Here is a 16,191-nt window from a genome sequence, read left to right as displayed (position 1 = left end):
AGATTCTTGAAAAGAATTATCAGGTTAAAATGTCCTCTCTCTCTCCCTATTCAGTCCAGAAAATGCAGGGAATCCAGTATCTTAACAACAAATATACATTAGGACAGTATCATACTAAAACCAGTTTGGGCCTAGCAAATAGGTACTTACCTAGAAATTGATTTTATTCACTCCCTCCAAACATGGGAAAATTTTATAATGAGATGTGCACTTTATATGAGATAGGCATTTCCCATAAGAGCATTGTAGATTCCTATGGTGAATTCCCTTAATTCATTAAAAGTAATGTTTTAGTGGTGGATATAAGCTTACAAGAGATTATTCTTGGGGTCAGAGAAGGAAGGAAACAAGGTAATATCTATGCCTGAGTGACAGAAGTTTGGGAGCCTTTAAGAAGGCCCATTTCAAAATGGCTGTTATCACCAAAAGCAGAAAAAAAAAAAGCAAAGCTAATTACTATGCTCTCAGGATCTAGCAGTCAATTTTTCTACTAAGACTGGATAGATGCTTAAGAATAACACTGAGGAAATGGTGCCAAAAGTCAGCAAAGCACTGCTGGGTGAGTTTTCTTTACATGCAGCAGAATCTATTTCTAATTTATATATCATGTGTTAAATGTATTGGCTTTATATATTTTTCAGTTACTAAAATAATATGTCCACACACATACTGCTTAAAATCATCTTATTTTACTATTACTAATATGAATACTATACTTTTGAGAAAAATTGTCTCATTATCCAAAGAACTTACAAAAATGATTTTTCTCTTTGTTTTGCTCCATCTGTACAGGGAACTAAAAAGAAGCCAATGCACATTAAAAGAAAACTAAAAAAATTGTGAAGATCTTTGAAAAAAAGGACAGTTGAAAAAATATTCCAGTTTAATAATCAAGATTTACCTATATACCACAGAAAACACAATGCAAATTATGGCTGACTGCTACCTAAAAGGTACTGCAAAGTTAACAGAATTTCATAACAAGATCATATGAAATCATAATGTTGAACAAAAAAATTCTGCATATAGCCTTTTTTAGAAGCAGAACATACATAAAGCATTTAACAAAGATACTTACATTTGAAGGCTTAAGTTTGTTAATGATTGTCGTTTTGCCACTATTATCCAGTCCAAGGCACAAAATATGAACCTCCTTCTTCTTTAGGCCAAGCAAACCCGAAAGTTTATCTAGCAATCCCATAATGTGATTCAATAAACCAGCTGCAAGTAAGAAAAAAAGATATATTACCCAAAGGTACCTTAAGTATGGAAAATATGGGTATGTGTATAAAAAATTAAAAATTTAAAGACATATAATGATAGTGTGAAGGCTACGTCAATGCAGCTTTGCACTTAGTAAACAGAGTATAAGCTGATTACCAGAAAGAAGCCTAAACTGATATGCAGATTTGCAGCTTATAGCTGGTAACATAGAACAATGTCTTTGAAATCACAACATTTCTTAGAAGATAACCGAAATCAGCCTCAGTATCACATGTAGTCTGCCAATTGTGAAAATATCTATGAATGAGGCTGCAGGCCTTCTGAAAAATCTGGAACAATGTATAGGCACTGGAGTTCATGTGGCGTCTAATGCTAAAGCTTAGAAAACAGATGACAGACATGAGAGCACAGAAAACCTGAGATTTTGGCTACATCTTTTGAGCTAAATCTTTACCTGAAGCTAGCCCCACTGTTATAGTTTGCAATAATATGAAGTTATAATAAATTTACTGCTTTTGCTTGCTTGCTTGGTTAGTTTAAGTTTGGGTAGGGTCTTCTATCAAAGCAAAGAATTCTGATATTGTTTTCCATATTTCTCCTTAGCCCTCACGTTTATCTTTGTAAATCATCACAAACTCATTTGGGAAGAAGGTGATTTACACAGGCACAAATTTATTGACCCTTACTAATGACCTGTTTTCTTAATTGTAACCTATCTGGAACATCCTACTAAGTGTTAATTTGAAAGAACTTCATCATATTGGTATACAATAAGTAAACACTAATTTTAGATTTCAATTTACTTTAATATCATAAAAGTTTCTTTGATAACTTGTCTCCAAAGTGTTCATTTTGTTTGTTCAATTAATTCTTTGGAAAAAACTTCTTTCTAATGTAAACTATTTTAAAAACTCCATCCGCAGGCTTGGTGCCTACAGCATAGTGGTTATAGCACCAGCCACATACACCGAGGCTGGAGGCTTCGAACATGGCCCCGGCCAGCTAAACAACAATGACAACTACAATAAAAAATAGCCAGGCATTGTGGGGGGCGCCTGTAGTCCCAGCGGGAGCCTGAGGCAAGAGAATCACTTAAGTCCAAAAGTTTGAGATTGCTGTGAGCCATGGCACTCTACCGAGGGCGACATACATAGTAAGATTCTGTCTCAAATAAATAAATAAAAATAAAAAATAATAAAAAACAAAGTCCATCAGCAATCCAAAGTTCTCTAAATATTAATCTCATCGAATTAACTTATTTGCATCTCCAACTAAAATTCCATAGGATTGTCATTACTATGGTTCCTTCAGTATTTTTTATTCCATACAATCCCAGGCAAGGCCATGCCTTGAAGGATGTGACACTGTAGCAAGTTAACCAATAAGAGATTTCCAAGAAAAGTGCTTCTGAAAGGAGGTAGCATAGTTGACATTTTGCTTAGGTCCCTTGGAAGATCATTATGGGCAAAAATTTCAAAACTGAATTTCAATGATGCATAGAAAAGAAATAGTGCAGTGCCATGCACAAGAATGGGGGTCTTAAGCACATCAGCCTGAACTCAAGGGATGAGTTTGACCTCAAGTATTCCATTTGTGCCACTTGAATATAATTTTCTGCTTGTATTAGAGATTCAAATCTCTCTTGATCTAGTTCTTTCAATTTAAGCTTAAGTAACAGCATTTGTAGAATTTACTTTCAATTTATCTAACTATATGAAACAATTCACAGACAATCTTAAATCAAAGTAAATTTGCTATTACTCTATTTATTACACTAAACATATTGCAACAAATTCATATAGCTTGTTTTCTATTTTCATACAATTTTGAGCACATTTTTTAGAAATACGACCACTTCTCACATCTTCTCCCTCTGGGTATCTACTAAGAAGCATTGATTGTCTAGACTAGAGCCAATGATATTTTTCATAGTATCTTGTATTGTGACTTTGCATCCTTCTTCAGGGATTACAAAACACCTGATACATGTTACTGAAATATTTTGGCATATACTATTTACAAGAGATGTCAGCTTTTCTAAAAGATGTAATATATATTGAAGTTGCTTTGTCAATATCATATAGGTTTATATATACTTCTTTTTTCATTAATTAAAATTTTCCTTATGTCTACTTTCTGCATGCATAGAAAAAGAAAAGATAATTCAAAATGCTTAACATTCATTTATCATATGTTCAGGGCATAGTAGGAGATTCAATTGTTGTCTGTAGTTTCCTGCTTCGATAGCCATGATTATCAACCCTAGCTGCACTCTGGAATCAACAATTGAGTCTGAATTTTTGAGAATGAGATCAGGGCATGTGTGGTTTTAAAAGCTATACAGTGTTTCTGATGGGCAGGCACTACTGCCTTTCAGAAAACGTTCATGCATAGCTATTTCATGCATAGCTTTTAAGGTTGTTCACAATGTAGCTCCAATCAGTCTTTCCAGTTTCTCGTCCCCTGTACAGCCAAATTCTCTGAACTGTTCTCTTAAAAACTGCTTCCCAAAGTACCACAGGTTGCCAGTAGAGTCCAGAAGACTTAGACTGTTATCCACAGTTAAAGGCTTAGGAGGTAAGCTATATACTGAGACGTAGCAGAGTTTCTCGGGCAAAGGAAACACGATTACCGGCACTTTGTAAACTTTAAATATATTTGTTGATTTAATTGTTGCATAATCTTACTACCCAAATAAACATTCTTATTCATCTTTCTGTTTTGATGAAGAAATTTCAACGATACTTTTCACACATCAAATAAAAAGGCCCAAACTGGACAATGTTAAAATCAACCAATCAAATAAACAAAAATTCGCCCAAACCAGTTCAATTTGTTTTCTAGGGTCCTTATCACCGGATAAACCCAGTTCCTTTCCACTCCTCACACATAAGCAACAACTACCCGCCTGGAGTGAAAAATGTGGGAAAGTGCAAGGAAGAACTCTAAAATTGACGGGGGTCGAGAGAGTGGCTAAAGACACCAAAAGGAGATAGATACCTGGCTTTCGAGGTTAGTCCCGCGAGCCCAGCACTGCTCAGAAACAGGAACCGACGCGCTCACTCGTATCCGACTCTGAAATGGAAGTCTGGCGCCGAGGTCCCTCAGCCTTCTCCTCTATACCTCCACAGGAAGGATCCCAGGTACTGAGCAAATCCTTGCACACAAGTTGGGGAAACTGGCCGCTTCTGCATCAGCCGGAGCATCAGGGGCTAAGCAGGCGCCTGGCAGGAGACGTTCCCTTGGCAACACGAGCCTCTTCCGGTTCCGAAGCCACGCCTGCTTGGGAGTCTGAGCGCGTCAGCCTCCCGGTTCCAGTATCTGGGATTGGGGAGGTGCGGGAAAATGACAGAGGCACGCCGAGGAACCTTATATAGGTATTAAAGAAGTTATGAGCACAGGTGGCGGTGGAACTTCCAATTTTCTTCCAGGGGCTTTCGGGTTCTCGGTGACGCATGATGGGAGTTGTAGGCGCGCGCACAGCCTACTGGGAAGCGCTCGGGGTTGCGCCTGCGCGTGGTGGGACTGGGCTCTAACTGAGTGTCCCACCGCACTTCTAGGGCTCCCGGGGGCTTCGCTCAGCGTGGCGACAGGAGCGTCGTTACCAGGCACCGGCTTATCGTGGTGGCAACGACTGCCTGCTGCTGTCCCACCTGGGGCCAGATGGACAGGGGAGTTGCCCTGGTGCCTGTCGCACTGACCCTCTTTCCGGTTCTGGTAGGCCTGCAACCCTGAGTGCTGGAGAAGTAAAGCTATTAATGCAGTGAGGAAGGAAAAGGAGAGAAACTGGTATAAAAAGTCAAAGGCATTACTCAGCACAGGAAATTTTCCTGTAACTCAGCTTCTTAGCTGTCTTGTCTCGGGAAGAGATTTCCACCAGGCATAATCTCCTGTGAGTGGATTACAGTCTACAGAATCAAATAGGCAGGTAGTCGGGAAAGGCATTAATGGTGCTTAAACCAACTTCTTAAATTGCACTTGGATTTTATAGTCATAGTAACAAATGATCAAGTTGAAAATATGTAAACATACACGGTTCCCCACATCTTTGTTACTACGTTTTCCAACGGGCAGACCACAGAGGGAGTCATTTTAAAGGACTTTTTAAAATTTTTTAATCTACGTAGCCCCACCGGCCTCACCCCTGATGAATGGCCTTCACGACTTAAAACGTTCCTCAAAGACGAGTTTTCATCTCTTTGTTTCCCGTATTATCCAAGGGTATAGGATTATTTTTTTCACGTTTTAAATTCCCAATTGGCAGGTGTTATGACTACCCCAACCTGTTTTTTTTTTTTTTCTTATTAAATTGGTCAACTAAATGGACTAGTGGGGTCAAAAAAAAAAAAAGACTTCTCCAAGAGTTCAACATGTGGTTATGTTATTTTTATAATTAAAAAAAAAAAAAGTGGTTCCAGGACAGTTTACTTTGTAGAAAGGCAAAAACAAAATGAACAAATCTCTATAGATGCATATGCAAAAGAAAATGACATACAAATGTCCTTGTAAAAGTAAAGTATGGGGTGGAGAGAGTCCCACCTACACAGGAGGCTGAGAAGCAGGAGAATCTTTTGATCACAGGAGTTCCAGCCTTCAGTAAGCTATGATTATACTCTGTTCTCCAGCCTGGGAGACAGAGTGAGACCCTGTCTCACAAACAATAAAAATAAAAATGATAATAAAAAGTATGAAAATATGTGCGTATATTGTTTCTTACTGTGTAGTCTTAGGCCAGTTAACCTTTATTTATCTCTTTAGTGGATTTTAGGATTACAGAGGTAGCAGAAATATAAATGTTTGACATATAGTAGGTAATAATTTTCTGTTTTGTCCTAAAGTTTTTATTAAATGAAGAAAATTGATTCAATCCCCAGATGTGGTGGTTCTTTAACTTCTGAGCCTGAATTCTAGACTGAATGCATTGACAGAGAAGTGTGGATCACTTTTCTGCATGCCTAGGTGTTGTAGCTTACTTTGGTAAAGAATGAAAGCTGATTTGCTCATAGCCATAATATTTTAATTTTTTCGTATTGGTAAGTGAAGATCTTATGTTCCAGAAAACTATTATAGACAGACTTAATTTTTTTCTGTTTAGAGTTGACATTTTTTGTCCCTAGTTTGAGTTCTTGCATTTTTGCTAAGTATAAACCATTTGGTGAAAAATGAAAATTGAGCATCCAACTTCTCAGTGTATTTAGGCAGATAGATGTATTAATGGATAATTCTTTAAAAGCAAAATATCTAGCTGGGTGTGGTGGCTCACGCTTGTAATCCTAGTACTCTAGGATCCGGGAGAATACTTGAGCTCTGAGTTTGAGACCAGCCTGAGCAAGAGTACTATAAATAGAAAAATTAGGTAGGCATTGTGGCAGGCACCTACAGTCCCAACTACTTGGGAGCCCGAGGCAGGAGGATCATTTGAACTCAGGAGGTTGAGGTGGTTGTGTGCTACAACTAATTTTCCTCCCAGAATTACTAAATCATCTAAAGAGCATCTAGATTTAGTAGGCCCAAAAAAATTTACACTAAGTATCCATCAGTAGAATAATAAAAGAAAGTCACAAATTCAACCACCAGAACTGTAACTTTTATTTGCTAATAGATATTTTAATAAACAGGCTTATTCCATCTGTAGGACCCTGATAATGCCTCTTAGGAAATCATAAAAAAATAAAATACAGTAATTAGTAATTTGTACTTTGTACAAAAATCTTATTATGTTGCTCAGCAGGTAGTTTTGCTAAACACCATATTCCTTCAGTAAATAGATGACATATGTTGTGCAATTCACCACAAACAAACCCTCACATTGAGAGCCAAGCATTCTATAACACTATTAACTTGTAAGCATGCCAGCACATAAAAATTTACATGAAATGTCATAATTTCATAGTAGATTTTTGTAAGATGAAACAATACCACCTTCAGATAAGTCTGGACTACTTCACCACTATATTAAAGTAGATAATAGGTAGGATTGTAGTTCAATTTTTAACACCCTTTTACTGTGCTCATCCCTCTGCCATATTGTGATTATAACCAAAACAAGAGAACGAACGCAAGCTGTGTGAGGAACCTGAGTGAAAGGCATATATTGAAGACTAAATAGTTATAAAGTACCAGAAAGGAAAAAATAATACAGTGTTGCCCTTCATTATTTTCACAAACAGATGTTTCCCCCCTTTGTAAGAATAAATGGGGAGGGTGCTAAATCTTTAATCAATGATATATAGCTTTATGACAATTTACAAAGATATTTCAAAAAATCATTTAGATAGGCAGAAAAAATATTTTCAGCTGTTTTTTGTTAGTTAAATCTATCTAAGGGATTAAATGTCTCAACATAGATGTCATCTAGGTATGATGAATGTGCTATTTAGTATTAATAAAGTTTATGACTTGTGCTACAAATATTTTTATAGCAGTTATTTGGGGCACACTGAAATTGTTGATATCATCTACCATTTAAAATTTAATGTTGCCATTTATATAAAGTGTTTAATCAAATATGTATTTATAAGTAATTATATTTTTGGCTATGCTAGAACAGCAAAAAAAATGGAGTCAATCTTATTCCATTGTTCATCTAATTTCACATCAAATCCATAGGATAAATATGTATCTTTACATTGCAACACATTGAATTACATACAACTTGGAGATATATATGTGTGTGCATATATATATGCATACGTATATCCAGAAACAATGCACCAAACACAATTAAAAGATCACATCTTTCTTATAGGATAAGAAGGGGCACAATGGGCAAAATAACCTATTGCCCATGTGTTTTCTTTAAATGACAAAAGGTATTGATGTTTTTCAAATGAAAAAATAATTTTTATTAAAAGATTAATTCCCATTTATCTTTTCTTCTTTTTAATTCAAACAAGAACTCAATAACCTCCAAAAGAGTGTTTGAGTAAATTAACAGGCTGAGTATGCAATATACATGTTGCAGGATTAAACTTATTTTTAGTTTTCATGGACTTTGAATTGTAATAGAATAGCTACAAAATATTTTTTGCCCTTTAACCTGTAATAGATAAAAATAAAGAAGTAAACATTAGAAGTATCTATGGCATTGAGAAGGTCTCAGTTTATCTCTGCATTATGGAAAGCACAGAATTCAAACTTTCAAGTCAATAAATTTCTTCCTATTATGTGTTACACACAAATACTGACAATGTGTGTGCTTGTATACACACGTATAAATGTGTATACACACATGCACATACATATATTCACCTTCCCACTTTCCAACTACTCACACATCTCTCCTCTAACTTATATTCCCAACCCTCATATCAACTTTTATTTTTGGTACCACTACTCACACAATGACATCCTTACCTTTTTACCATGAATCTACCAACCTATTGCATTCTGCCTCTTGTTGGAGTTCTACTTAATTCTAACCCCTTTACCTCTAAAGGCCTTTGCTAAAATGATGCTTTTTCCTGCATAGTTTTCACTTGTCTGCCAAATCATTCTCATTACTATATAATGCTCTTAACATTTTATCTGAAAACTAAAAGAAAAACAAACTCTCTTGACCCCATCTCTCTCTCCTGCTATTGTCCTGTTTCTCTTGTTCCCTTTACAACAAAACTTCCTGAAAGAGTTTATATTAAAAGATACCCCATCTTCTTTACTTATATTTCATCTTACTCCACTTCAGTTAGGCTTTGACTTCACTATTCATAGGGGTTGCCCTTGTCAAAGTTATTAACAACAGTCATGTTTCCAAATCCAATGGCCATTTCTTTGTTCTAATCTTGACTTAAAAGCTTTTTATCCAGATGACCATTTGGATTTCTCCACATTACTTTATCCTCCTCAGTTTCCTCTGTTGGATTCTAATTCTCTGCTTAATTTCTAAACACTGAAGTGCCCTGGAGCCCAGTGTTAGGCGTATTCATAACAGCTTTTTCCTAGGTGATTTAAAAATTATTTATTTATTATTATTATTATTATTATTTGAGACAGAGTCTCACTCTGTTGCCCAGGTTAGACTGCCATGGCTTCTCCCAGCTCACAGCAATCTCAAACTCCTGGGTTCAATCTATCCTCTGTCTCAGCCTCCCAAGTAGCTGGGATGACAGGTACCTGCCACAATGCCTGGCTAATTTTTTTCAATTTTTAGTAGAGATAGGGTCTCCTTCTTGCTCAGGTTGGTCTCAAACTCCTGAGCTCAAGCTCCTGAACTCTTCTTGCCTTAGCCTTCCAGAGTGCTGGGATTAGAGGGAGGAGCCACTGTGCCTGGCCAGATTTCAAAATTTAATTAAATAGAGTGTATATATTGATACTTCCAAATTTTGATCTCTAAGCTTCATTGCCCCTTGTCACTCTCATAAGCACCTGTCTACTTGATATCTCCATTTGAATATGTAACAGATATCTCAGGTACTATCTTGCTAAAACCAAACTCGTAAGTTTTCTCTCCAAACCTGCTTATCCTTTACCATTATGGATTTAGTTGCTTATTCCCCAAATATAGAATTTGTCTTCAATTTTTTCTCTCTTCTTCATTCCTTATCCCCAATCTATTAGCAAGTCCTATCTTCATACAAATCCAAAATCCATCCGTTTCTCTCCACTTTTACTACTTCTGGTCTAACAAAAGTCACCATTTTTTGCTTGAAAAACTCCAGTAGCCTTACACGTGCTCTTTGACCCCATCTCCTTTTGGCTGCTCTTTGCCTCTTCTACTGTGCCTTGAGAACACTGTTCTCTCTGTTCTCAAACCTTCCAAATTCCCATACATTAATTGTTGCCACTGCTTGGAATGCTCTTCCCCCAGATCTTCTCAAAATTTTTTCTTTCATGTTTTTCAGATATCAGTTTAAATGCCATGTCCTCTGAAAAGATTTCCCTTCCCACTTAATTAATATAAAGGAGCCACAGTCATGCTGTGTAACATTACTGATTATCATGACAACACATCACTATTTCTTTGCTGTGTGTCTTTACCACTAGAAGGTCAACTTCATGAGACAGGGAGTTTGCTTGTCTTGGTAACAATGCATCCTTAATGCTCAGAATAGGACACTAGTACATAGTATTGTTCAGTAAACATTAGTTGAATGAATGAATGAATGGATTTTAGATAGGTCTATCTCCAAATCAGTGTATAAGTTTATGTACTTATTTTAAAATTTAGGAATTATACAATTTTGAACTGGTAAACAGACGTGACTGCCTTTAATTTTCTGTTGTTATATTTGTTGTGTAGTGTAAAGACAACAACACGGAGCTTGCCTGATTTCTTGTTGTTTAAATTTTAGCTATTTTGTAACTATTGTGTTTAATGGTAGAGTGATCCAAGTTGTAAGGTGGAAAAGGGAATTTTATTTTCTCAAAGGAATTTTTGGAAATGCTGAAGAAATAAACAAGGTTATATAAAAATGGAGTGGCTTCTCACTTTTATTTAAATCATTCCATTTAAAATCTGAATAAACAGTAAGCAGTTAAAACTATAAAAATATGTGTTTACTATTTTGAATTCAGAAAGTCCCATGGAGAATTTTCTTGTTTCCATCCATGACAAAGGAAGAGAGTTTACTTTTCCTACCAAAATATATGGGTTGTCTAATAATATTATTTAAAAGAAGAATAATTTCAAAAAGAATAACTTCTAACCACTGAAATGACATTTGGTTTCACTCTTTGAGAATTGGTAAGTTATAAGCTTTATGAGACTGAATAGAAATATAAAATATAAAGTGGCCCTTTTTAAATACTTAAAACATCTGGAGTGAAAAGGTACTCTTCTGAAGAGGACATAAGCGTTTAGAGGTCAAAATATAATACATAGAATTAATAAGTAAGTATCATATTTTTTAAACATTTAAGAAAATTTATACAATTACTATAACTGCCTAAATGTATAAATTGATGTTAACAGAGAAGGCTTCAAGTCAGTTTCTTTTTTCTATATCATATATGTTGTTTTTACACTTAATAACAGAAAAACTTCTTAATTATCCATGGGATAATTTATTAACATTTTTTAAAGAACAATCACAGTTCAATAGTCAATGTATTATTATTTGGATTTTTGGGGTAATTCTTTAGTTATATATGTCTTAGAAATAAAAGAATTAATGACAGGATGGAAATATTTAGAATTGTGATCACTTAGTCAATTAATAAAATTTTTAACAATAACCTTGGCTAGGCACCGTGGCTTGGTAGCTCATGTCTGTAATCCCAGCACTCTGAGAGGGTGAGGCAGGTGGATTGCTTGAGCTCCCAAGTTTCAGACCAGCGAGACCCTATCTTTACTAAAAATAGAAAAAAAAAACCCCAAAAACCTGAGGCAAGAGGATGGCTTGAGTCCGACGTAGAGGATGCTGTGAGTTATCATGCCACAGCACTCTACCCAGGGGAACAGCTTGAGACTGTCACAAAAATAAATAAATAAACTTTTCTTATTTTTAATTTTTGATGAGATTTCTTTCTAATTTTATATATCCATATATATTTTGACAACTATTAGTGGATTTATTTATGTTAGAGACTCCCATCCTCAAAATGAATTTAGTTTCAAAATTACTGGTGCAAATACCATGACGATTTTTATTCACCCTTTTTTAACAGTTTTTTTAAAGTGTGGTAAGTAACAATATTAATACAATCTTCTCTTTATACTATTACCTTTTAGTCTTTTCCTTAATCTTAATGGAACTTAGTTTGTGGCCGTGTTCTGCACTCAAGCTCTCCTGATTCTTCAAAACTAAGGTTATTACAGCAGGTATGACATAACTAACACTTTAGGAAACATAGACGGCTAGTTAACAATTATTCCTTCAAAATTCAGAATTAAGCTGTCAAAGTTTTCACAGTATACAAAATTAAAACTAAGTATAGATTATGAAAAATATCCCAAAGGTTTAAATCCTGGATATGTTCAAGTTTTCATCGTCACAATCCAAGATGGCATGTGATTAACAAAATGATTAATATTATATTAGAAATCGAGCACACACAGTGATCTTAAAAATCAAGTGTTACTCAGATTAATATGTGTTAGCACTGCTCAGGTGCTGTACCCTACTCCCCCAGCCCACAAATACTCATGTTTCACGATTTGATTTATTTCCTCTTAGAAGCCTAAGAAATTTAAAATTATATTCAAGCCCCTTTTTTGGTAAGAAGAAAATGAGATTTTTGCATAGTATGAATATAGTAGTACAACTTTCTCTGAAGACGTATTTGGCATAGAAAGGAAAAGCACATTAAAGTAAATTACATCTTCAGTGGCAAACATATATGCACGTTAAACCTTATTTTACATGCAGTGCAGAAAATTTAAAACCCCCAATCATTGTTTCTTTTAATATTGTCCACGATATTCAGTATTGTCGTAATGATACTTTGAGAATATTGCAATAATAGCTCCAGATAATAGTCCAGTGGATATTTAAACAGGTTAAATTTAACAATGCCCACATCAATCACACTGACAGAAAAAATAGCTCATTAAGTTACAAGTTTTTTTAGCAAATGAGTGGCCTTGGGTTTTGTCATAGAGCTTCTAAAGACCACAGTTTTCAGCAGATCTATTTTAAAGACAAAAATAACATATGGCAATAAAGCAAGCATGCATAGTTAAAGAAAAACTTCATTATGACTTTAATAAGGATATTACTGGGTAGATCAGAATTCTAAAGACAGCAAAAGTTACCCCTTTATATGAAAAATGAGCTAATAGAATTAACTGTATTCTGGCTTCTCTGATTAAATGAATGAACATATGCTTAAATGCAAATTTAACAAAAGCAATTTCTATCTAAATGCATACAATTCATTCAACAAATCACTAAATATAGAAAGGAGACCTTTAATTACAAAAGCAGTGAAGAGGACAATTTAAATGAGGTAAAAATCTTAGAAGTGTATTGTTTACTCATCTTTATGAATTAGCATTATTCACTCATCATGATTTCAAAAAATTAATGATACTGGGTCTTTTTAGAACTGAGGCAAATTAAGACTGTTCTAAAGATGATGACATAACACATGTGGAGAAACTCGTATAGAAGTGTTCACAGTAATATTGCTTATCACGTAAGTGCATGCTTAACTCATAACAGCAAAGTTAGGTATCTTAAGTTACTAATATGTAAATATAAAATTTGAATAAGAGATATGAAAAATGATGATTCTTATGTCGTAGGAGTTTTCTGTGTAGTAATGTATTATTTTGGGATAAAGATAGTTCTCCCTTCAGCGAGTGATAATAGAATGGAAACAGATGGTAACTAAACAGGAATCCTGCAGTAAGATTTTCCTGCCTTTATTATTTTGTAGAACACTCTGTCTACAGTTATGTATTGGCGGTTCTGATTTATATTTGAGTTGGCAATTTATTATCTAACCAAAAGTGAGTTTATTGTGATAAATGTAAGACAACCAGAGGTTACAAATAATGGCAAAATATAGTTAAGAACAGAGTTTTACCTGAGAGAAGATTTTCACTAAATCTGACACTTTTCTAATTTGCAACTCCTGGAAAAATTGTGTTGTTGACTTGTACTTTATTTTCTAATCAAAACAAGAAACCATGTCTTCATATTATACTTAGGAACTATCCTTTTTCCTAATCTGTCTGGTAATTTTTTTAACTGTCTTCGTCCTTACTGATGAATTAGTTTGTCTAAGGGTAGAATTCTTCTTTGAAATTTTCTCTGTAATGAAACAAATACAAAAGCTCTCTAAATGATGTAGATATTTGATACTACAATTAACCAGTGTGAAAATTCAAGCAAATATGATCCTTGGTTTTGTTTAAAAGGAAACTTTGCTTTCCATGGGACAGTGAAAAAATAAAATATATATGACTTAATGTCACTAATAGATAAATAAACTTTGTAGTTGACAGATTCCCTTTTTAAAAATTTCAATAGATTTAGGGGGTACAATTGTTTTTTGTTATGTGGTTGAATTGTATAATGCCGAAGTCAGGGCTTTCAGTGTACATATCACCACAATACTTTGTACTGGATAGGTCAGATTCCTTTGTAAAAGATGAAATTTATTCATTTAGTACTGCTTTGCCTCCCTTAGTAACTGAAGTTTTCTTTTCATTGTTGTTTCATTTCATTTTATTTATTTGTTTTTATTTATTTATTTTTTTCACTTTTAATTCTTTATGTGTTGCTTTGGTCTGTGCTGTATTTTAAATACAGTAATGTTGATTCAACAGTGGTATGCTAAAGAGAAACTTTCAAATATATCTTAAAATCTCGAAAAATCAATGCCCACCAACCAAAAACTCCTTTGAATTAAAAGTGAAGAGCCCAAGCCTTTCAATTAAGATATGTATGTGTATGTCTACATACACATATATATGTATTCTTTTTTGTACATTTTTACAAACTCATTGTTAACTTAATTCTTAGTCAGCAAAAGATTTGTTAAAACTACATTTTGATGACCTGTATCTTCTTCTGAATCTTTTGATCTTTTTTCCCCCAAAGACATATGTCACATCCCCTTACATCAAAAAAATTTAATATTTATCCTAAGACAGCTTTGAAACACCTGCCTAATATTTGGCTTTTTAAGAGAATAGTAAGAGAAAGATGGGATATTTACTTACAATATAAGATTTTTCCTTTCTTTTTTTTTTTTAGATTTTTTTCCTTTCTGTTATTTCTCTTAGTATAATAACATGTCAGATATAGTCACAAGCAATCATCTATTTCCCTTGTTAAATAGAGTTTGAAAGGATTTTATACAACTGCTGCATTTCATGTTTGTTATTACGTTTACTAGGACCAGTGAATTAGCCTAGTCGAGAGATGACTACAGAATTATTTTGGAAAAAGGGCTAATGTTTTCTAATTGGAGGCACCTTTGAGGTTATAATTCCATATATGAACTGAGAGAATTGCCACTGGACAAAAAAAATCTGTGCTTCTTGCTGGGGATCAACTGCTAGTCAGAGAAACTGTCCTTGACATCACTTTGTGCCTGTGTGGGCCCCTCGCTTAGCTCCCACTAATTAGTGAGAATACGTGGTATTTGCTTTTCTGTTCCTGAGATACTTCCTTTAGGATGATGGTCTTCAGTTCCATCCATGTTGCTGCAAAAGACACTGGAGCACACGTTCTCTATGCACTCGTCAGTGCACGGCCCTTAGGTTGATTCCGTATCTTTGCAATGCGGAACTGAGCTGAGCTGCAATAATCATTCCGGTGCACTCTCCTGGTGAAGGGCACACTAAAGCCCTGACTTTAGCATTATATAGTTCATCCATGTAACAAAAACAGTTGTACCTCCTTAACATTTTAGAATTTGGAGGAAAAAGGAGAAACTGTCTTTGAGAACCCAAAGAATGAGGTATTTGGGAAGAATTCTATAAGAATTTGAGATCCAAAATATTTCTTTCTGTAAGGAATTGCAAATCCCATTCACACTGAACAAGTTCTTATCTATCTATCTACTTATTTATATTCTATGGAAAGAGCTAATCCCTATTGACATGGCAACTACAGTGAACAGCAAATAAGCCTCTGAATTTTAAGTTTGAAAGTTACTTAAGGGCTAGGACAATAGAGTCAAACTTTGTAATAAAATTTTATGCACATCGGAGATGCTCCATAGATACTTTTAAATGGAACTAAATAAAGTTCACACTGCCTTTGTTGAACATTATAAAGACTGAAACATTGTTTAAAATGTTGATCATGAAAACCAAAAGTTGTTAGATGTCTTCAGTGCCTGGTGTCTTGATGGAAGAATACCCTCAGTTTTACCCAGGGTTCTCCTTTAACTTTTGGAGTCTTCATATTAAAAATCATTTAAATATTTTTGGATTGAATATGAAGTCATTTGAGTCTCTTCTATTTCATGGAATATGAACTTGGAAAAGATAAGGTGATCTTACTAAAAGAAGGGACATACCTGTTCCTCATCTCTCTGCTATAAAAACACATGAGCACCAACTGTGAGTTT

General features: G+C 34.7%; 1 protein-coding gene across 1 annotated transcript in view; it reads right to left on the bottom strand.

Annotated features, from left to right (window-relative positions):
- ARL6 (ADP ribosylation factor like GTPase 6) overlaps positions 1-4,474 on the bottom strand; it is a 31,633-nt gene extending 27,159 nt beyond the window's left edge. The window contains exons 1-2 of the mRNA XM_003783941.3: positions 4,225-4,474; positions 1,079-1,221 (exon numbers count right to left, since the gene is read on the bottom strand). Coding sequence (XP_003783989.1) covers positions 1,079-1,201 — 123 coding nt within the window. The 5' untranslated portion in view covers positions 1,202-1,221; positions 4,225-4,474. The remainder of the gene's footprint in view (positions 1-1,078; positions 1,222-4,224) is intronic.
- Positions 4,475-16,191: the final 11,717 nt, after the last annotated feature.

Source organism: Otolemur garnettii, unplaced genomic scaffold (genome assembly GCF_000181295.1).
Source record: "Otolemur garnettii isolate 467f Iridium unplaced genomic scaffold, OtoGar3 scaffold00009, whole genome shotgun sequence".
Taxonomy (NCBI): Eukaryota; Metazoa; Chordata; class Mammalia; order Primates; family Galagidae; genus Otolemur; species Otolemur garnettii.
This window is presented reverse-complemented; position numbering and strand designations above follow the sequence as displayed.